The sequence below is a fragment of the Zophobas morio genome, unplaced genomic scaffold (assembly GCF_036711695.1).
Source record: "Zophobas morio isolate AGI-343-1 ecotype UQ-CSIRO unplaced genomic scaffold, CSIRO_AGI_Zmor_V1 ptg000022l, whole genome shotgun sequence".
Classification (NCBI taxonomy): Eukaryota; Metazoa; Arthropoda; class Insecta; order Coleoptera; family Tenebrionidae; genus Zophobas; species Zophobas morio.
Window position 1 is genome coordinate 3,243,461 of NW_026972127.1, and position 21,986 is coordinate 3,265,446.

At 33.4% G+C, this 21,986-nt stretch overlaps 1 protein-coding gene across 1 annotated transcript in view; it reads left to right on the forward strand.

Annotated features, from left to right (window-relative positions):
- The window catches only part of LOC135133793 (mediator of RNA polymerase II transcription subunit 12), a 41,996-nt gene extending 20,221 nt beyond the window's left edge, over positions 1 to 21,775 (forward strand). Inside the window, exons 10-20 of the mRNA XM_064062313.1 lie at positions 1,653 to 1,996; positions 2,102 to 2,140; positions 7,425 to 7,686; positions 7,740 to 8,471; positions 13,028 to 13,240; positions 13,418 to 13,651; positions 13,775 to 13,966; positions 14,029 to 14,194; positions 14,259 to 14,467; positions 14,755 to 14,917; positions 21,276 to 21,775. Of these exons, the coding sequence (XP_063918383.1) occupies positions 1,653 to 1,996; positions 2,102 to 2,140; positions 7,425 to 7,686; positions 7,740 to 8,471; positions 13,028 to 13,240; positions 13,418 to 13,651; positions 13,775 to 13,966; positions 14,029 to 14,194; positions 14,259 to 14,467; positions 14,755 to 14,917; positions 21,276 to 21,661 (2,940 nt within the window). The 3' untranslated portion in view covers positions 21,662 to 21,775. The remainder of the gene's footprint in view (positions 1 to 1,652; positions 1,997 to 2,101; positions 2,141 to 7,424; positions 7,687 to 7,739; positions 8,472 to 13,027; positions 13,241 to 13,417; positions 13,652 to 13,774; positions 13,967 to 14,028; positions 14,195 to 14,258; positions 14,468 to 14,754; positions 14,918 to 21,275) is intronic.
- The last annotated feature ends 211 nt before the right edge of the window (positions 21,776 to 21,986 follow it).

Below are 21,986 nucleotides of genomic sequence, written 5' to 3' on the forward strand. Positions count from 1 at the left end.
TTTCGAATCAGCTCGTCGAGATTTATATTCCAGAATTTTTTATGGATTTTTAGGCAACTTTTTCAAAAGCTCAGTTTTTCGATATTAAAAATTCTTATGAAAATTTCGACTTTTTTACCATGTTCGAAAATTGCCTAAAGAGATTTTTTATAGATTACGACCCCCAGAGTGTATTTTCGGCTTCATTTCTTCGAATATTATTACCATTTTTCCAGAATCGTCCATAAAAAATATGACAATTTTTACGATTTTTCAAAAAATTAGTTATCAAATCGAATATTTTGAAAATCTTTCCCCGGGACCATAAACACGCCATGTTTTAGGAATCAGCACGTCGAGATTTATATCTTAGATTTTTTTGTGAATTTTTGGTCAATTTTTCAATATTATGAAATTTTCGACCTCTTTTTGTTATCTTATTTTTCTACATATTGCTACTTCCAGGATTTATTTTCAGCTTCATTTCTTCAAAAATTCTTACCATGTTTCCAGAATCGCTCATATGGAAATTAGGCAACTTTTAGAATTTAGAAAAATGGACTATTGAATCAAATTTTTGGTAGATTTTTAAGTAATTTTTCCAAAAGTTCAATTTTTCAAAACTCCTCGCTTTAGACATTTTCGACCGTTTTTTGACCACCTTTCAAAATTGCCGAAAGAGATTTTTCATTTTTCTATAAATTTCGATCTCCAAAATTAATTTGAGTTTCATTTCTTCGAAAATTCTTACCATTTTTCCAAAGTCGTCCATCTGAAATATGGTAGTTTTCAGGATTCTTCAAAAAATTGATGATCGAAAATCTCGATCAGGGACCATAAACACGATATATTTTTGGAATAAGTACGCCGAAATTTAGATTTTTTGTGGATTTTTGGCCAACGTTTTGAAAAGCTCAAGTTTTCAGTACTGAAATTTTCGACCTTTTTTCGAAGATTACCTAAAGAAAATTTTCTATTTTCAGTTTTTTTTTTGCTTCATTTCTTTAAAAATTCTTACAAATGTTACTAAATCGCCGAAACAAGACAATTTTTACGATTTTAAAAAATCAAATATTTCGAAAACCCAGTTCTGGGACCATAAACACATTATATTTCTGGAATTAGCACGTCGAGATTTATATCCTAGAATTTTTTTGTGGAATTTTAGGCAGTTTTTCCAAAAGCTCGATTTTTCAATACTCTCCGATTTCTAGAAGTTATTTTCGGGTTCACTTTTTCAAAAATTGCTACTATTTCTGAAGACATTTTTTAGGGTAAAAACTGATTTATCAAACCGAACATTTTAAAAATCTTGCTCTGGGACAAACAAATTATATTTTTCGATTCAGCTTTTTTTTACACATTATATATTTGGATGAAATTTTTAAACATTTTCCGAACACCGTCGAATATACGAAAAAAATGAAATGACAAATTTTGAAGTATTTTTCAAAAGTGACTTAGAATCCGAATATTTCGAAAATCAGTTGCCTGACTTGACCTGACCTGACTTAACCCGTGTTCATCTAACGTAACCCATCTTGACCTGACTAATCAGGAGCGATTATGTAAAATGTGTCTTAAGTTTAAATTGTTTTCAGTTTATAATTTATAATATAATCTACACCCAAACCTGTTTGTGTCTTACTTATTTTTAATAAAACCTTTCAAAGGTGAAAAGCCTGGACAACGGCAGCGGCGCCGCCGAAGGCGGCATGCGCCTCACCTGCCACCTCCTCCTGCGCCTCTTCCGCACCGCCGAGGGCCCCCAGCCCGGCCTCTACTCCGTGGGCTCGCCGCCGCTCAACGCCCCCCGCCCTCCCTTGGGCGTGCGCCTCAGCTGCGACCGCCACCTGCTCGCCGCCGCCCACCGCAACATCCACGTCGGGCCGGTCCTGGCCGTGCTCAAGGCCGTCCTCATCGTCGGCGACGCCACCGCGCGCGAGCTCAGCATCTCGCACATCCTCGGCACCAGCGACCTGCTCAGCGGAGGTGACGATCCGTCCCTGGACCTGGCGTAAGTCCCCTCCGTCGCCGAACCGGCCGTTTGATTTTTTTATTAAATTTTTGATTTATTAGCGGGATTTGTTGTTTTTGAAATTGGTTGTTTCTGTTCTGTCAGGGTAGACATGGAGGTCTGCGGCTCCAGGACGGCCCATAGGTTTGTCGATGATTCAATATAAGCTTTGCTTTGATTGTGTCACCTGTGCTTGCACACATTCTTGTTTTGTGATTCAGGCGCACGAGTTTTGGGTGGGAATAATTGCGTGTTGCGTCCCGCATTTCCTAGGCGGCGGCGGCGGCGGTTTGAGTGGTGGCGGCGGCGGCCTGGAAGTGCGGGATTTTCATTTGTCAATGTGGGAAGCCATAGACTTTATCTTTGTGGAATAAAGATACTTTCAGTGTTGATGTCGAGGTGAAAGAAACATTTTCATTGTGGCTGCAAGCGACTTAGAGGGCGCTACTAGTCAACTCTGTGTGTAGAAGGTGCATGTTAACCTCAAGTTTAGCTCACAAGCATGTTGTCTTAAATTCTAATAGATAGCTCGTTTCATTAGTGTATAGGGCTTCAACGTATACTATAATTTCATGAACGGATTCATTATACTGGGTGTCTGGAAAATGGAGGATTAACTCTTCAGTACGTTATGTACGGGGGTTTTTATTTTTATTTAGGACAATAACCCACCAACAAGTAGTCATTAATGGTGATGCATTATTATTAATAAAACAAGCTGTTATTTTTTATTAATAAATAAACAAAAACAAAACCAACTAAAGAAAAACCCATTAAACACTAGAGAAGATTAGACATGTTTTAAGTTTCTTGTTGTCGTGATAAGTCTACACATATTAAGAAAAAAAAAGGCAAAATGGAGCCCCGCCCACCCGCCCTATCTCAATTGTGATGATTTTTTTTATTCGTCGTGAGCCAAGAGGGCGGAGCTAAACTGCAAAATCCTTATTTCTCTACGACAAATTAAAAACATGTTTTTGAGTTCAATGAATACTATGTATACTAAGAAAAAAATAAAGCCAAAGATTAAGCTCCACCCATACCTGCTCTGGTTTAAATAGTAATAAAGTTTTCATACGTTGGCAGATCTAGAGGCGGAGCTTAATTGCAAAATCGAATCACTTAAATCCCGCACTTTGACATTTTAAAACTTGAAATTTAAAAACCCGAGAATCACAAGAGTAAAACCCTAAAACTGCGAATTCGGTGTTTGAAATAGGAAAATCTGAATTTTGAAAGTTCAAATCATGATCTTGAAATTCTAAATTTTGAGATCCTAATCTGGATATTTAGAATCCTAAAATTATGATACTCTAAATCCACAGTACTGAAATCTTAAATCTGTGATTCCTGAAATCCCCAGGTTGTGGATTTTCAAAATTTTGACAGTGGAACCCGAAATCTAGAAATTCAAAATTCTGAGATTCTTATTTTTTAAAATCCCAGTCCCTTAAATTCCGTACTTTGACATTCTAAAACTTGAAATTACGAAACCTAATAATCAAAATTCTGAAGTCCTAAAACTGTGAATTTGGAATCCAGCAAAATCTTCAAGTCTTGAATCTTGATACTTCAAAAACCCTACCTTAAAACACCGATTCACAAATCATAATCATGAAATTCTAAATCTGTGCTTCCTCAATCCTCAAGTTGTGAATTTTAAAAACTTAAACACTAGAAGCAGCAATCCAGAAATACCAAATCATTAGACTCTTTAATAGTGATTCCTGAAATCCTCAGGTTGTAGATTCTCAAAATTTTGACACTTGAACCCGAAATCCAGAAATAAAAATTCTGCGATTCTTAATTTTTAAAATCTCAGTCCCTTAAATTCCGCACTTTGACATTCTAAAACTTGAAATTACGAAACCTAATAATCAAAATTCTGAAGTCCTAAAACTGTGAATTTGGAATCCAGTAAAATCTTCGAGTCATGAATCTTGATACTTCAAAAACCCTAAACCTTAAAACACCGATTCACAAATCATAGTCTTGGAATTCTGAATTTTCAAATCCTGATTTGGATATTTGGACTTCTAAAATTATGATACTCTAAATCCATAATCATCAAATTCTAAATCTGTGATTCCTGAATCCTCAAGTTGTGAATTTTCAAAACTTAAACACTAGAAGCAGCAATCCAGAAATACCAAATCAGGAGATTCTTAAATTTCAAATTTCAGTCACTTAAATCGCGCACTTTGACGTTCTGAAACTTGAAATTAAAAGTAAAAAACCCGAGAATCAAAAGACTAAAGCCCTAAAACTGCGAATCCGGTGTCTAAAATAGAAAAATCTTCAAGTCATGAATCTTGAAAGTTCATATGCTGAAGTTTTCAAGCCAGAAATTCAGAATCATGAAATTTTGGAATCCATCATTCCAAAAACCTTGGATCCTAAATTGCCGAATCACGAATCTTGATCTTGAAATTTGAAATTTTGAATTTTGAAATCTTAATCTGGACATTTAGAATCCTAGAATTATGATACTCTAAATCCACAGTACTGAAATCTTAAATCTGTGATTCCTGAAATCCTCAAGTTGTGGATTTTCAAAATTTTGACACTGGAACCCGAAATCCAGAAATACAAAATTCTGCGATTCTTAACTTTTAAAATTCCAGTCCTTAAATTCCGCACTTTGAAATTCTAAAACTTGAAATTACGAAACCCAATAATCAAAATTCTGAAGTCCTAAAACTGTGAATTTGGAATCCAGTAAAATCTTCGAGTCATGAATCTTGATACTTCAAAAACCCTAAACCTTAAAACACCGATTCACAAATCATAGTCTTGAAATTCTGAATTTTCAAATCCTGACTTGGCTATTTGGACTTCTAAAATTATGATACTCTGAATCCATAATCATGAAATTCTAAATCTGTGATTCCTGAATCTTCAAGTTGTGAATTTTCAAAACTTAAACACTAGAAGCAGCAATCCAGAAATACCAAATCACGAGATTCTTAAATTTGAAATTTCAGTCGCTTAAATCGCGCACTTTGACGTTCTAAAACTTGAAATTAAAATTTAAAAACCCGAGAATCACAATACTAAAGCCCTAAAACTGCGAATCCGGTGTCTAAAATAGGAAAATCTTCAAGTCATGAATCTTGAAAGTTCAAATGCTGAAATTTTCAAGCCAGAAATTCAGAATCATGAAATTTTGGAATCCATCATTCCAAAAACCTTGAATCCTAAATTGCCGAATCACGAGTCTTGATCTTGAAATTCTAAATTTTGAAATCTTAATCTGGACATTTAGAATCCTAGAATTATGATACTCTAAATCCACAGTACTGAAATCTTAAATCTGTGATTCCTAAAATCCTCAGGTTGTGGATTTTCAAAATTTTGACACTGGAACCCGAAATCTAGAAATACAAAATTCTGCGATTCGTAATTTTTAAAATCCTAGTCCTTAAATTCTGAAGTCCTAAAACTGTGAATCTGAAAGAATAGTAAAATCTTCAAGTCTTGAATCTTGATACTTCAAAAACCCTAAACCTTAAAACACCGATTCACAAATCATAGTTTTGAAATTCTGAATTTTCAAATCCTGATTTGGATATTTGGAATTCTAAAATTATGATACTCTAAATCTGTGATTCCTGAATCCTCAAGTTGTGAATTTTCAAAACTTAAACACTAGAAGCAGCAATCCAGAAATACCAAATCATGAGATTCCAGAAACCTTAAATCTAAAATGCCGAATCACAAATCATGATCTTGAAATTCTGAATCTTGAAATCCTAATCTGGACATTTATTAGAATCCTAAAATTATGATACTCTAAATCAAGTGCTGAAATCTTAAATCTGTGATTCCCGAAATCCTCAGGTTGTAGATTCTCAAAATTTTGACACTTGAACCCGAAATCCAGAAATAAAAATTCTGCGATTCTTAATTTTTAAAATCTCAGTCCCTTAAATTCCGCACTTTGACATTCTAAAACTTGAAATTACGAAACCTAATAATCAAAATTTTTAAAGTCCTAAAACTGTGAATCTGGAATCCAGAATAGTAAAATCTTCAAGTCAGAATTATAAGACCCTTAAATTTGAAATTTTCTAAATTGCAAAATCCATATTTCTTTGAAAAAATGTAATATTTTAACTATGCTTTAAGTTTCTTGTTGTGAAAAGATAGCTATGTATACTAAGAAAAAAAAAGCAAAATATAAACCCCGCCCACCCACCCTGTCTCAATTCTGATGTTTTTTTTATTCGTCGTAAGCCGAGGGGCGGAGCTTAATTGTATAATCCTTATTTTTCTACGAGAAATTACCATGTGAAATATGTTCTTAAGTAATCGTTTCATAAAAGAAAACCAAAAGAGAAGCTCCACCCATCTGTCTCGATCTCAATCGTGATGAATTTTTCATTGGTTGTCAGAGCGAGGGGCGGAGCGTAATTGCAAAATCGATATTTCCCTGTACAAATTTACCATTTTAAACATGTTTTAAGTTTCTTGTTGTGAGAAGATAACTACAAATATAAAGAAAAATAGGCAAAGTATAGAACCTGAAGATTGTTTTAAAATTAACTCAAAAACAGGTCAGGACTGAATTTTCGAAAAATAGAACATTATAACTTCACCAAAATGTGAGACGGATTTTTTTACTTTGAAGAGGGTAGCGGGGAGTTAATCTGTCATTTTCCAGACACCCAGTATTATTAAAAAACATACAAGGTTAGTATTTCGCATTTTATAAGTGCTTGAGTGAACATATATCTTAGTTATGTAATTAAAAATCTGATGTACGATTTTATATTTAAATTTTGTATTTACAAAATTTGTTTCATTCGTAACACATAGGAAATCACAGTTACTAACATTACAAAACAGGTGGTTAATGTTTCATAAAGAAAATTTAACTAACTGAATCCATTTTGAGGAACAGAATCTTGCATATGGCTGAAGATCTCAAAAACCAGTTATTTTTTTTTTTATTGTTAAAATGCATATAAAGCAGAGAACCAAGCCTAAACAATACAGTAATTATGTTAAAAACAAAAATAAAGTTCATGGCCATTAATTCGGACATAGTTAAGGGGGTTATAGCACATTGTGTTTTTACAAACATCTAATAAACCAATCTCTAGTGATTTTAACTATAATTGTTTCAACGTATTTGCTTTATAAAATAGTAAAAAACATGAGATTTTGCTATGAAGATTTAAACAAAGAAATTTCAAAACTAGTATTATTATTTACACTTTTTTGAGTTTACTATTTTCTAAAACAAATAACTGAGAAACTATATTTTTATCTCAGAAACGTTGGCTACTAGTTGGTAGTACTATATCATGTAAATAACTCTCCACCTAGACGTACACACCAATGTATTGTGATAATAAACGTGACTCACTTATTTCCCAACTAATTTCTCAAATTATAAAAATAAACAAATCGTTTCTGATTATAGGCAATCGAGCACCGGAAATGCCGAAAGCACCGCTTCCTTATCAGCTTTCGCTTGCCACGTGTTGAGAGAAATTTGCTCCCAACAGTGGGTCCTGGAACGGTGCTTATGTCACCCAGAGGAATTGTGCGACTCTGACACCTTACTCGACCCCTTGTTGTCACACTCGCAAGCCCAGAGGCTCTTACACATGATTTGTTACCCAGACGCCGGAAGCAGCATCGAAGAACTGGACCAGAAGAGCATGATCAGCAGAATTCTAGAAGTACTTTACTTCATTCATAATAAAATTCGACTCTAATGTATCATTGTTGACAGAACTTAGAGCAGTGGACTCTGCGCATGTCCTGGTTAGACCTCCAACTCATGTTCAACCAGTTCACCCCCAACACCCCCGAGCACTCCCAGTGGCTCGACACGGTCGCCAAAGCCGCCATCGACGTGTTCCAGCTCACCAGCCCCTCCTCCAACTCCCCCAAAGGCGACGAGAAAAAGCCCGAAATCAAAAACCAGAACCGCCAGCAGAACTCGATATGGCTGGTGGCGCCTCTGGTGTCCAAACTGCACAGTGCGGTTCAAGGTCGCGTGCTGAAGGTGGCCGGGCAGGTGCTGGAGTCCGGCGGGTGGTGCAAAGAGCCCAAGAACAAAGCCCGCAGCGGAAGCGACAACCAGAGTTTGCTCAGTCATCAGCCGTTCTTGACTTTGGTGCTCACTTGTCTGAAGGGGCAGGAAGAGGGGCAGAGGGAGGGTCTGCTGTCGTCGTTGCACCAGCAGTTATCGCAGCTGGTGCAACTGGCGCGCGATGGCAATCTGCAGGATATTTGTAGCAACGAGAGGACCTTGGATGGGCTGCAGTTGAGGTTCGCTTTGGTGGGTGGGGTGTTCGAAGCGTTCCAGAGGAACCCATCGGCCACCACGGATTGGGCGCTTTTGTTGGTGCAGCTGGTGACCAATGGGTTGATCGACCTGCATACGCATAGCGAGCTTTTTACGACGGTTTTGGATATGTTGGCTACACTGATCCATTCGGCGCTGGCTACGGATAGTCAAGTGAGTTTTGGGGTGGTGTAAGTGGCGGTGTAAATTTATGTTGTAAGGTCTCTGGAAATTTTTTCTAGAGGTTTTGTAACGTGTCGAGTATGAGAAAGTGAATTTCGCGATATATTTCGGGACTATCGGTAGATTCCAATACGCTAACCAAAATTTGTCTGATCACTCCCACCAACAATTTGATGACGTCAGTCAAAATTTTGATAAGTAAATACTATGCACTTAAATTTTATAAAATACTCTTCGTTTCTTTTGACGTCTTTTTTTGTCATTTATCACTTTTTGTGGCCTTTTTTTATCACTTTTCTTGTTGTTTTTTGACTTTTTTTTCCGTATGTTTTGGTAGCTTTTTTGTAGCTCTTTTTTATCCTTTTATTTGTAAGGGATATTTTGCCGCTTTTTTCATTGTAATTTTGTTGCCTTTCTTATTTTGTTACTTCTCGAGCGTAAGCTAAGGAAATATTGTAATCGAGTTGTGCTTCCATGTTTTCTCGACGTTTCATGACCCCTACAGTACGAAAAAATAGGTCTCCCGTTTCCGTCTGTCTGTCTGTCTACCTGTTCGCCGTCTGTGTCGATTTTTAGTACACAGATAATCTCCAAAACTACCGGACCGATTCTTGTCAAATTTTTGTATGTTTTAAGAATATCGTGTAAACGGTAGGACGCTAACCACAATTAGTCTGATCATCCCCCAGCAAGAATGGAATGACGTCATACCCAAATTTTACAATAGTGAATGTTTAAATTTTATAAAATAACCTGCTCTTCCATTTGTGGTTTATGAATCCGTGTTGATTTTTTTTTACCCTAGGCATCCAGATTTATGAATTTAAAAAAAATCAAAATTGTATAACAATTTGCAAACAATTTTTCGAAATGTCGATTTTCACTTTTTGGATTACTCAATTTTTCGATATTTCAGTTTTGGGATTTTTTAATTTTTGTATAAATTTTCGGTTTTTTAGTTTTTCATTTTTCACTTTTTCGATTTGTCAATTTTCGACTTCGGATTTCTTGATTTTTCGATTTCTCGATTTTTTAGTGCTTGGATTTTTCAGTTGTTCGATTTATCGTTTTATCAGTTTTTCGAAATTTCAGTTTTGGGATTTTTCAAATTTTTCAGTTTTTTGAACTTTTAAATTTTAGATTTTTCAAGTTTTTGATGTTTCGATTTCTCGATCTTTTGATTTTTCAACTTCCCGGTTTTAAATTTTTCGGTTTTTCATTTTATCGATTTATCGAAATTTCAATTTTTCGATTTTGGGCAATTTCAATTTCTAGATTTTTCACCTTCTCGACTTTTAGATTTCTCGGTTTTTTGATTTTTGGTTTTTCTGTTTTTCGTTTAACGAATTTATCGATTTATCGTTTTATCAGTTTTTCGAAATTTCAATTTTGGAATTTTACAATTTTTTGATTTCTTAACATTTTAGATTTTTTGACATTTCAATTATTCAGTTTTTTGATGTTTCCATTTCTCGGTTGTTCAATTTTTACAATCTTCAATTTCCGGATATTTTTATTTTACGATTTTCGATTTTTCTATTTTTCAGTTTTTTGAACTTTTAAATTTTAGATTTTTCAAGTTTTTGATGTTTCGATTTCTCGATCTTTTGATTTTTCAACTTCCCGGTTTTAAATTTTTCGGTTTTTCATTTTATGGATTTATCGAAATTTCAATTTTTCGATTTTGGGCAATTTCGATTTCTAGATTTTTCACCTTCTCGACTTTTAGATTTCTCGGTTTTTTGATTTTTTGGTTTTTCCGTTTTTCGATTAACGAATTTTTCGATTTTTTGATGTTTCCATTTCTCGATTTTTCAATTTTTACATTACTCAATTTCCGGCTATTTTTATTTTTCGATTTTTATAATTTTCAGTTTTTTGAATTTTTAAATATTAGATTTTTCAAGTTTTTGATGTTTCGATTTCTCGATCTTTTGATTTTTCAACTTCCCGGTTTTAATTTTTATCGATTTGTCGAAATTTCAATTTTTCGATTTTGGGCAATTTTTCACCTTCTCGACTTTTAGATTTCTCGGTTTTTTGATTTTTGGTTTTTCCGTTTTTCGATTAACGAATTTTTCGATTTTTCGACCACGGATTTCTCGATTTTCAATTGTTCGATTTATCGTTTTATCAGTTTTTCGATATTTCAGTTTTGTGATTTTTCAGATTTTCGATTTTTCTATTTTTCCTTTTATGAATTTTTAAATTTTAAAATTTTCAAGTTTTTGATGTTTCGATTTTCGATTGTTCAATTTCCCAACTTTTCAATTTTTCAATTTTAGACAATTTCGATTTCTCGATTTTTCAACTTTTCGGCTTTTCGATTTCTCGGTTTTTCAATCTTTTTCGCTTTTCCAATTTTCCGATATTTTGATTTTTCAATTTTTCGATTTCCGAATTTTTTTTGAGTTTTCGATTTGTCGATTTTTCAGTGCTTCGATTTATCGTTTTATCAGTTTTTCAATACATGTTTCAGTTTTGGGCTTTTTCAATTTTTGATTTCTTAAAACTTTGGATTTTTTGATTTTCCAATTTTTCAGTTTTTTCATGTTTCCGTTTCTTGATTTTTCAATTTTTCGATTCTTCAATTTCCAGATATTTTAATTTTACGATTTTTCAAGTTTTTGATGTTTCGATTTCTCGATCTTTTGATTTTTCGACTTCTCGCGGTTTTAGATTTTTTGATTTTTCATTTTATCGATTTATCGAGATTTCGATTTTCGAATGTTCAATTTCCCAACTTTTCAGTTTTTCGATTTTGGACTATTTCGATTTCTCGATTTTTCAACTTTTCGGCTTTTCGATTTCTCGGTTTCTCAATCTTTTTCGCTTTTCCAATTTTCCGATATTTTGATTTTTCAATTTTTCGATTTCCGAATTTTGCAGTACATATTTAGATTTTTCGACTTTTCGAATTCTCGAATTTTCAATTTTTTATTCTTCAGTTTTTCGATTTGTCAATTTTTCGACTTGGGGTTTTTTGACTTTTCGATTTATCGCTTTATCAGTTTTTCAATATTTCAGTTTTGGGATTTTTCAATTTTTGATTTCTTAAAACTTTGGATGTTTTGATTTTCCAATTTTTCGATTCTTCAATTTCCAGATATTTTAATTTTACGATTTCGATTTTTCAAGTTTTTGATGTTTCGATTTCTCGATCTATTAATTTTTTCAACTTCTCGCGGTTTTAGATTTTTCCATTTTTCATTTTATCGATTTATCGAGTTTTCGATTGTTCAATTTTTCGATTTTGGGCTATTTCGATTTCTCCATTTTTCAGCTTCTCGGCTTTTTGATTTCTCGGTTTTTCGATCTTTTTCGCTTTTCCAATTTTCCGATATTTTGATTTTTCAATTTTTCGATTTCCGAATTTTTCAATACACATTTAGATTTTTCGACTTTCGATTTCTCGAATTTTCAATTTTTTATTCTTCAGTTTTTCGACTTGGGATTTTTTGACTTTTCGATTTGTCGATTTTTCAGTGCTTCGATTTTTCAATTGTTCGATTTATCGTTTTATCAGTTTTTCATTATTTCAGTTTTGGGATTTTTCAGTTTTTTCATGTTTCCGTTTCTTGATTTTTCAATTTTTCTATTTTTCAGTTTTTCGAATTTTTAAATTTTGGATTTTTCAAGTTTTTGGTGATTGGATTTCTCGATCTTTTGATTTTTCAGCTTCTCGGTTTTTCATTTTGTCGATTCATCGAGATTTCGATGTTCGATTGTTCAATTTTTCGATTTCTTGCTTTTTCGATTTTTTTGGGCTTTTCGATTTTACGACTTTTTGATGTTTCGATTTTCCTATTTTTAAATTGTTTCATGTTTCAATTTTTCGAATTTTCGATTTCTCGACCTCTCGGTTTTTCGATTTTTCAATTTTATCACAATAAAAAACCAAAACCAAATTTTATAATTTTTCAGAGAAGCGGGGTTTGTTGGATTGCGCTTCAAGGGTAAGGGAAGTTCTGTCGAATTCACGTTCGATCAATCGCGTTGTTTTTTCGTCTTTTTTGGTCGCTTTTGTCACTTTTTTTCCCACATTTTGTCACAATTTTTACTTTCATTTTTTTCTCCGTTTTTGCTGTGTTTTTGTTGTGCTTTTTACTCAAATCCGGCCTCGGTTTTTTGATACCTGCAACCGTTTGTCCAGAATCGACCGTTGAAATATCGAAATACTTGAAATTTTAAAAAATTCTCATTTCGCAGCGATTTCTTTTTTTTTCCTTTTTTTTTTTGCTATGTTTTTGTTGTGCTTTTTTACTCTTTTGTAATTTTGTAGTGACACTTTTTCTATTTTTTAATTGATTTTTTGTCTTTTTTCTTGTCCTTGCTAAAATTCAAAATTTTATTATGTAAAACTCACTTAAAATATACGCTTTTGATAGTAATAATAATAATAATAATAGTTTAGCAATATACACGTGTCCTTATTTAAACTTATAGGGTGTTTTCATAAAAAAATAAAATTCGCAAATTCAAATTTTATAATTTATTCAAAAAACTGGATTTGTTTACTTTTCTATAGATGAATGTGTTTCTGTTAGGATGATGGTCGAAAGATGTACCAGAACCTAATGAAAAAATTGAAGAAAGAAGTAGGGGAGCGACATAACGCATCTTTACAACATATCAGGCAACTTTTGCCTTTACCCAGAAGCGTAACAGAAGTCATCGCGGTGGAACCTATAGGTTGGGTAACTGATAGTAAAGGAAATAAGATCAGTTTTGACAGTTTGGACAAAAAACATGGTTTCCAGGTACGTGGATTACGAATATCGTGTTACCCACAATAAATACATATTATATTTTACCATGACGTTATTGTGTTATCTGTGACAACAGGTCTTTCCTAGATTTGTACAGGAACAGTTGTAATACCCCAAAATCCAGTTCGAAACACTTTTAAATTTCTCTTAATTTCGCCTTCGCACCAGGTGACGGATAAGCAACGCGTCAGCAGCTGGGACATCCTCGAAGGGATGAAAAACCCGACGCCGCTCTCTTGGGCGTGGTTCGGTGCCGTCCGCCTCGAACGAAAACCTCTAGCGGGCGAAGACACCCATCGCCTCCTCAAGTACCACACTCATAACCTCCAGCGTCCGGCATCTCACTACCTAGACCCTCCGTCTCTACCCCCCGAGGACCTGGAGCCCGTCCCCGACAAACCGGTTAGTTGTAGCGCATTTTTTCTAGTGTGTGTTTGGTGCTGAATGATGTACTCGATCAATCGATTAGAATCCTTGAGCACCGGGTAGTTAAACGTGTAGATTTGTGTACGATATAACCTACAGCTAAAGGACTGTGACCTGAAGGCCGACACTCCGTCGTCCGTGGACCAGAGCCCGGCGGCCGTGGGCAAAGGGCGAGGAAAGGGCCAGCGCAAGACTAGGAAACCGAAGGGCGTGCCGGGGCAGCTGCACGTCAACCCGATGGGCATGAACCAGTCCCAGATGGGACAAGGACAACCTGGACTGCCCTTGCAGGTGATTTTATCAAACGCAATAAATTATTGTGGGTTAGTTAACGGTGAAATGTTTGGTTGTAGGTCCCGGGCCCCAACCCGCAGATGCACAACATGCCCAACTACGGCCAGGGCCCGGGCATGCCCCAGCAAGGGCAGCAGTACGGCAACGCCAGCAACCAGCAACAGTGGTACAACCAGCAGCAACAGCAACAACAGCAGGGCTACTACCCGCCGCAGATGGCCAACGGTGAGGGTGTTTTCTTGTTGTTTTTGGGAATTCATAGTGACGCTGCTGTTTTTGGTGATTGCAGTTAACCGCTTCGAAAGACCTCAGATTAATCAGTCGAAACAGGCGCTTTCTAATCTGCTGAGATCGCGGCATCCCATTAATCAGTTCATGGGACCTGGGGGACAAAACCCGCAAGGACCGGGCCCGCAAGCCGCCAATTACGGACAGATGCGACAGTTCCCGAGGCAGCCGATACGCCAGCAGCACCCGGGGGCCATGCAGCAGAACCAGGTAAATCGCTGGATGCGCCGGGAAAAAACCTGTTTTATTGCATTTGGGAAACAAGTAACCTTGTCTACTTGAAATCAAGTCACTTTAACCAGCTTTCAGCTTTTGTTTTTATTTATATGAGCAAATTTTCAAAGAATGACAGCACGAATCTGCTACAAAATTAACTAGAATAACAAAATTTGTAAGTTAACAAATTCTCGTTTGAGTGCACATCGTCTTTGAATTGCCGCCACAATGGTAAAGCATGTTGTTTTTTTGTTAAATACCTGTTGTAATTTTTCTTCCAGAACATGTTCCCGCAGCAATACGGCTCCATGCAAGCCGGGATGAACCAGTCCTACGGCAATTACGCCGCCACCCCCAACACCATGATGCAAAACAACATGCAAGCGGCAGGTCAGCAAATGATGCAAAGTTCGCAGCCCAACATGTTCGCAGGGCAGCAACAAGGTAATGTTTAAATTGATCCCAAAACGCCACAGTTTGGCTAAGTTTAATACAGCAGTTTCACGGAAAAGTTCATTAAAGCGAAAGTCCGTTTATTGTTCCGGAAAATGAGAATTGTGCTGCAAGTAACAACATAAGCTGGACTTTTCTGGAATGAAATAAGTTTTTTGTGTATTTTGCAGCGACTTTACGAGTTTTGGTAGTTAAAAGTCGTTTGACAATGCAGGAGCGTGTATTTGTTACTAAAACCTTACCGCAACAAAAGTCCTAAGTAGCTGTTGCTAAAATGTTATTTCTTGCTAGTTTTATGTTGGTAGCATTACCGACAGTTAATTTCGATTGTGTTTTTATGTTTGAATAAGCGTCCTTATTTTATGTTACTTTTATGTACATTTCCGAATGGACTTAATTTAAAATTAGGGCTAGAACTACTTTTTCTGCGGAGATTTTAGTAACTTTTCACACTAGATCCGGAGCACGTAATAAAGCAAACCTTCAGTCAAGTGATTTTAGAGCTGAAAATTGTCGTTTATAAATTCCGTTGTCGAGTTGGCGTTGATAGTAACTTTGATGTTCAAGTTTTGCCATATTTAAAGGGGTTGTAGAAGAAAAGTGGAGGATTTAAGTTGATTACTACAAAAATTTACCCCTTTAGACATGTTTTGGGTTTCTTGTTGTCGAAATAAGTCTACACATATTAAGAAAAAAAAAGGCAAAATGTAGCTCCGCCCGCCCTCGGTATCTCAATTGTGATGATTTTTTTTATTCGTCATGAGCCAAGGGGCGGAGCTTAACTGTAAAATCCTTATTTCTCTACGAGAAATTAACAACTTATTTTTGAGTATCGTGTTGTTCAAAGAATGCTATGTATATTAAGAAAAAAATAATGCCAAAGATTAGGCCCCACCCATGCCCGCCCCGATTTCAATTCTCAATTGTCAGATCAAGGGGCGGGGCTTAATTGCAAAATCCATATTTGCCTACAAGAATTTACCATTTTAAACACGTTTTAAGTTTCTTGTTCTGAAAAGACGACTACATAATATTAAGAAAAAAGGCAAAATATAAGCGATAAGCCCCGCCCACCCGCCCTTTCTCGGTTGTGATGATTTTTCTTTTATCGTGGAGAGCCAAACTTGAAAAAAAATGAAAACTTAAAATTTCGAAAAGTTGAAAGATTGTGAAAACCGAAAAATTGAAAATCCAAAAAGTAAAAAGTCGAGAAATCTAAAAATCCAGAACGTGATAAATCCAAAAGTCGAAATACAAAAAAATCCCAAAATTGAAAAATTGGGAAATCGAAAAGCGGAAAAATTGCAAACCTGAAGAACCGAAAAATTGAAAAATCTGGAGTCTGAAAAAGTCGAAAATGGGAAAACCAAAAAATAGATTAATTGAGAAATCGGAAAACTGAAAATTCAGAAACGTCAAAACTTGAAAATTTAAAAAAATGGAAAATTGAAAAATCGGAAAATTCAAAAATTGAAAATCCGAAAAGCAAAAAAAATGAAAAACCGATAAATCGAAAATCCGATAAAACGAAAAATCGAAACATCGAAAAATTCAAAAATTGAAACAATCAAAACATCGAAGCATCCGAATCTCGGTAAATCGAGTTCTCAAAAAAATTGAAAAATCGAAAAATAAAAATACATATACAAGAACTGAAAACTCGAAAAATTCACAAATCGAAATATATATGAAACAATCGAAAATTGAAAAATCTAAAGTTTAAAAAACGAAAAACTGAAGAATTCAAGAACTGAAAAATCGAAACTGCGAATTCGAGAAACGGGAAAATAAAAAAAATATATATATTAATCGAAAAATCGGAAAACTGAAAATTTAGCAACGTCAAAATTTGAAAAATTGTAAAATAGAACTACTGAAGAACTGGAAAATCAAAAAATCCAGAAATCGAAAAATCTAAAATTTAAAATATTGAACAATTGAAATATCGCAAAATTGAAAAATGGAGAAATCCAAACATCAAAGAATCAAAAAAGAAAAATTCGAAAATGGAAAACTTAAAAATCGAAAAACTGACAAATCGACAAACCGAAACTCCAGAATTAAAAAAAAATGAAAAATCGGATAACTGAAACATCGAAACATCGAAAAATAGAAAAAAATTGAGAAATTGAAAAAATCTTAAAAAAGAAAAATTAAAACATCGAAAAGTTGAAAAAAAAAAGAAATCGAAGTATAAAACCATCGAAAATTTGAGAAATCCAGAGTTTAACGAAAAATTGAAAATCCAAAAAGTAAAAAAGGGGTAGAAACCCAAAAACTGCAGACTGAAAAATTTTAAAATTGGAAAATCGGCGAATTGGAATCGATTGGTCTGAAAATTTGAAAAATTGAATAAACGAAAAATTGGAAAATCGAGAAAATGAAAAATAAAAAATCAGGAATATGCAAAATAAAAATCGGGGAGTTGAAAAATTGAGGGGACGGAAAATTGAAAAAGGGCACAATTAAAAATCGAGAATGTGAAAAATGGAAAAATGAGAAATTGTAATATTGAAAAATTGGAAAATTTGGAAGTCGACAAATTGTAAAATTGAAAAATCAAAAATAAAAAAACGAAAAAGTGTAAAATAAAAACTTCAAAAATATACAAATTGAAAATCAAACTTGAAAATTTTGAAAAATTTAATAAAGGAATAATTGTAAAATCGAAAGAAACAACAAAAAATAAAGGAAATCAGAAAAAGGAAAATTGTGATATAAAATCGAAAAAGTGAAAATTAAAAAATGGGGAAAATGAAAAATAAAAATGGGAAACAAAAAATTGGAAAAGGAAAAAATTAAAAATTGAGAAACTGAAAAATCGAAAAATGAATATCTGTAATATTGAAAAATTGCCAAATTGAAAAACTGATGCAAACTGAAAAATTGAAGGAACGAAAAATTGAAAATTTTGGAAGTCGAGAAATTGTAAAATTGAAAAATCAAAAATAAAAAACGAAAAATTACAAAATGAAAACTTGAAAAATCTTAAAAAAGAAAAAATAAGAAATCGAAGTATAAAACCGTCGAAAATTTGAGAAATCCAAGGTTTAACGAAAAATTGAAAATCCAAAAAGTAAAAAAGGGGTAGAAACCCAAAATCTGCAAACTGAAAAATTTTAAAATTGGAAAATCGACGAATTGGAATCGATTGGCCTGAAAATTTGAACAATTGAATAAACGAAAAATTGAAAAATCGAGAAAATGAAAAATAAAAATCAGGAAAATGCAAAATAAAAATCGGGGTGTTGAAAAATTGAGGGGACGGAAAATTGAAAAAGGGCACAATTAAAAATCGAGAATGTGAAAAATGAAAAAATGAGAAATTGTAATATTGAAAAATTGGAAAATTTGGAAGTCGACAAATTGTAATATTGAAAAATCAAAAATAAAAAAACGAAAAAGTGTAAAATAAAAACTTCAAAAATATACAAATTTCAAATCAAACTTGAAAATTTGAAGAAAAATTGCTAAAAACCTGAAAATTTGAAAAATTTAATAAAGGAAAAATTGTAAAGTCGAAAGAAACAACAAAAAATAAAGGAAATCAAAAAAAGGAAAATTGTGATATAAAATCGAAAAAGTGAAAATTAAAAAATCGGGAAAATGAAAAATAAAAATGGGAAACAAAAAATTGGAAAAGGAAAAAATTAAAAATTGAGAAACTGAAAAATCGAAAAAAGAAAATCTGTAACATTGAAAAATTGCCAAATTGAAAAACTGTTGCAAACTGAAAAATTGAAGGAACGAAAAATTGAAAATTTTGGAAGTCGAGAAATTGTAAAATTGAAAAATCAAAAATAAAAAACGAAAAATTACGAAATGAAAACTTGAAAAATCTTAAGAATCGAAAAAGTGAAAAATCATAAAAAAAAGAAATATGTAGTATGAAATAGAAATATTTAAAATTAAAGAAATTGGAAAATCGGTAGACTGGAAATCCAAAAACTGCAAAGTGAAAAATTTAAAAATTGAAAAATGGACGAACTGAAAATTCAAAGCCTGAAAATCTGAAAAATTGAACAAATGAAAAATTGTAAAATCGAAAAAAAACACAGAAAATAAAGGAAATGAAAAAACGGACAATTGTGATATAAATCGAGAAAATAAAAATTAAAAATTCTCTACATTGAAAAATAAAAATCGGGAACATGAAAAATAGAAATGGGAAACAAAAAATTGGAAAAGGAAAAAATTAAAAATTGAGAAACTGAAAAATCGAAAAATGAAAATCTGTAATATTGAAAAATTGCCAAATTGAAAAACTGATGCAAACTGAAAAAAAAATTGAAGGAACGAAAAATTGAAAACTTTGAAAGTCGAGAAATTGTAAAATTGAAAAATCAAAAATAAAAAACGAAAAATTACAAAATGAAAACTTGAAAAATCTTAAAAATGGAAAAAGTGAAAAATAAAAAAAAAAAGAAATATGTATTATGAAATAGACATATTTAAAATTAAAGAAATTGAAAAATGGACGAACTGAAAATTCAAAGCCTGAAAATTTGAAAAATTGAACAAATGAAAAATTGGAAAATCGAAAAAAAAACACAGAAAATAAAGGAAATGAAAAAACGGACAATTGTGATATAAATCGAGAAAATAAAAATTAAAAATTCTCTACATTGAAAAATAAAAATCGGGAACATGAAAAATAGAAATGGGAAACAAAAAATTGGAAAAGGAAAAAATTAAAAATTGAGAAACTGAAAAATCGAAAAATGAAAATCTGTAATATTGAAAAATTGCCAAATTGAAAAACTGATGCAAACTGAAAAAAAAATTGAAGGAACGAAAAATTGAAAACTTTGAAAGTCGAGAAATTGTAAAATTGAAAAATCAAAAATAAAAAACGAAAAATTACAAAATGAAAACTTGAAAAATCTTAAAAATGGAAAAAGTGAAAAATAAAAAAAAAAAGAAATATGTATTATGAAATAGACATATTTAAAATTAAAGAAATTGAAAAATGGACGAACTGAAAATTCAAAGCCTGAAAATTTGAAAAATTGAACAAATGAAAAATTGGAAAATCGAAAAAAAAACACAGAAAATAAAGGAAATGAAAAAACGGACAATTGTGATATAAATCGAGAAAATAAAAATTAAAAATTCTCTACATTGAAAAATAAAAATCGGGAACATGAAAAATAGAAATGGGAAACAAAAAATTGGAAAAGGAAAAAATTAAAAATTGAGAAACTGAAAAATCGAAAAATGAAAATCTGTAATATTGAAAAATTGCCAAATTGAAAAACTGATGCAAACTGAAAAAAAAATTGAAGGAACGAAAAATTGAAAACTTTGAAAGTCGAGAAATTGTAAAATTGAAAAATCAAAAATAAAAAACGAAAAATTACAAAATGAAAACTTGAAAAATCTTAAAAATGGAAAAAGTGAAAAATAAAAAAAAAAGAAATATGTATTATGAAATAGACATATTTAAAATTAAAGAAATTGAAAAATGGACGAACTGAAAATTCAAAGCCTGAAAATTTGAAAAATTGAACAAATGAAAAATTGGAAAATTGGAAAAAAAAACACAGAAAATAAAGGAAATGAAAAAACGGGCAATTGTGATATAAATCGAGAAAATAAAAATAAAAAATTCGCCACATTGAAAAATAAAAATCGAGAACACGAAAAATTGTGGAAACGAAAAATTGAGAAACTGAAAATTCGAAAAATTGAAGAAACGAAAAATTGAAAAATCGAAAGAAACAACAAAAAATAAAAGAATTGAAAAAATGAATGTTTGTGACATAAAATCAAGAAAATGAAAATTAAAAAAATCGGGAAAATGAAAAATAACAATCGAGAACTTGAAAAATTGAGGAAACGAAAAATTGAAAATGACAAAAATTAAAAACTGAGAATGTGAAAAATCGAAAAATTGCAAAATTAAAAAATTGCAAATCGAATCGATGGCAGCTATTTAAAATACGAGGGTTTCGGTGAACAGTCGATTAAATGGCTTAATTATGACCTCATTATCTCTATCAAGATTTGATTTTCGTGGATTTAGTGCTGCCAACCAGAAAAATGTCCCCACTACTTCAGGGGATTTTCCTTCAAGTTGGCAGCACTGCACACTACCGCATTTTGATTGGTTGAAAACCCAACGTCAACGGCAACGTCAGCGACAAGTTTATAAACATAGAATTTATAAATCGACCATATTTTCGAATTAATCTTGTCAGCCATTCCAGAGACGAATTCAAATTCTTTACTGTTTTTATAGACTTTACGTCGAAGTAGACGATCTGAAGCTAATACAAATATTGAATTAAAAATTTAAAAAATGAAATTCGATGTAAATGTTACAAAATACAATTTTTCGTTTTTGCAGGTTTCGGCCAGCCTAGACCCCCACAGCCGGACTACCGCGGCATGGCCCAGAACCCCAGGTCGCAATACCTCCAGCAAGCGCCCAACGTGACCATGAACGCCAACATGAACACGATGGGCGGCATGGGGGGACAGGGGGGTCCGGCGCCGCCGTACACCCGCCAGACGCCGCAAGCGATGCAGCCGGGGGTGCAGCAGCAGCAGCAGAACCAGTTCCAGCAGCAGCAGAGGATGAGGCAGCAAATGATGGCGATGCAGCAGCAGCAACAGCAACAGCAGCAAGGAGGGCCGCAGGGGACGCAGCCGTCGCCGGCGCTGGTGGCGCATCTGCAGAGGCAGATGAACCCGAATCCGTATCAGCATCAGCCGCCGCCTTACAATATGTAATGTGGGACCATGTGGGTTGTGGGAGAGTTTGGGCGTCTAGGAGAGTGGAGGGTGTTTAGCGTGGAATATATGAGCGTTTATGTATAAAAGTGTAAATAAAAATGTTTGCCTGGGGTTGTTGTTCTTTGAGAGAATGTGTACCTTAGGAACAAAAAAAAGGAAAAAGTACAACAGACCAAGAAGTTCTAGTGGTCTTGTCAACCACTGTTCAATTGAAGTTTCTCAAAATTTGTAAAAGTGCCGTAATTCATTTAGGGTTTCTGGAAAATTGGTTGGAATTTTCAAAGAACTGAAGCCGGATCTTACTTCAGGGGAAATAAATCAA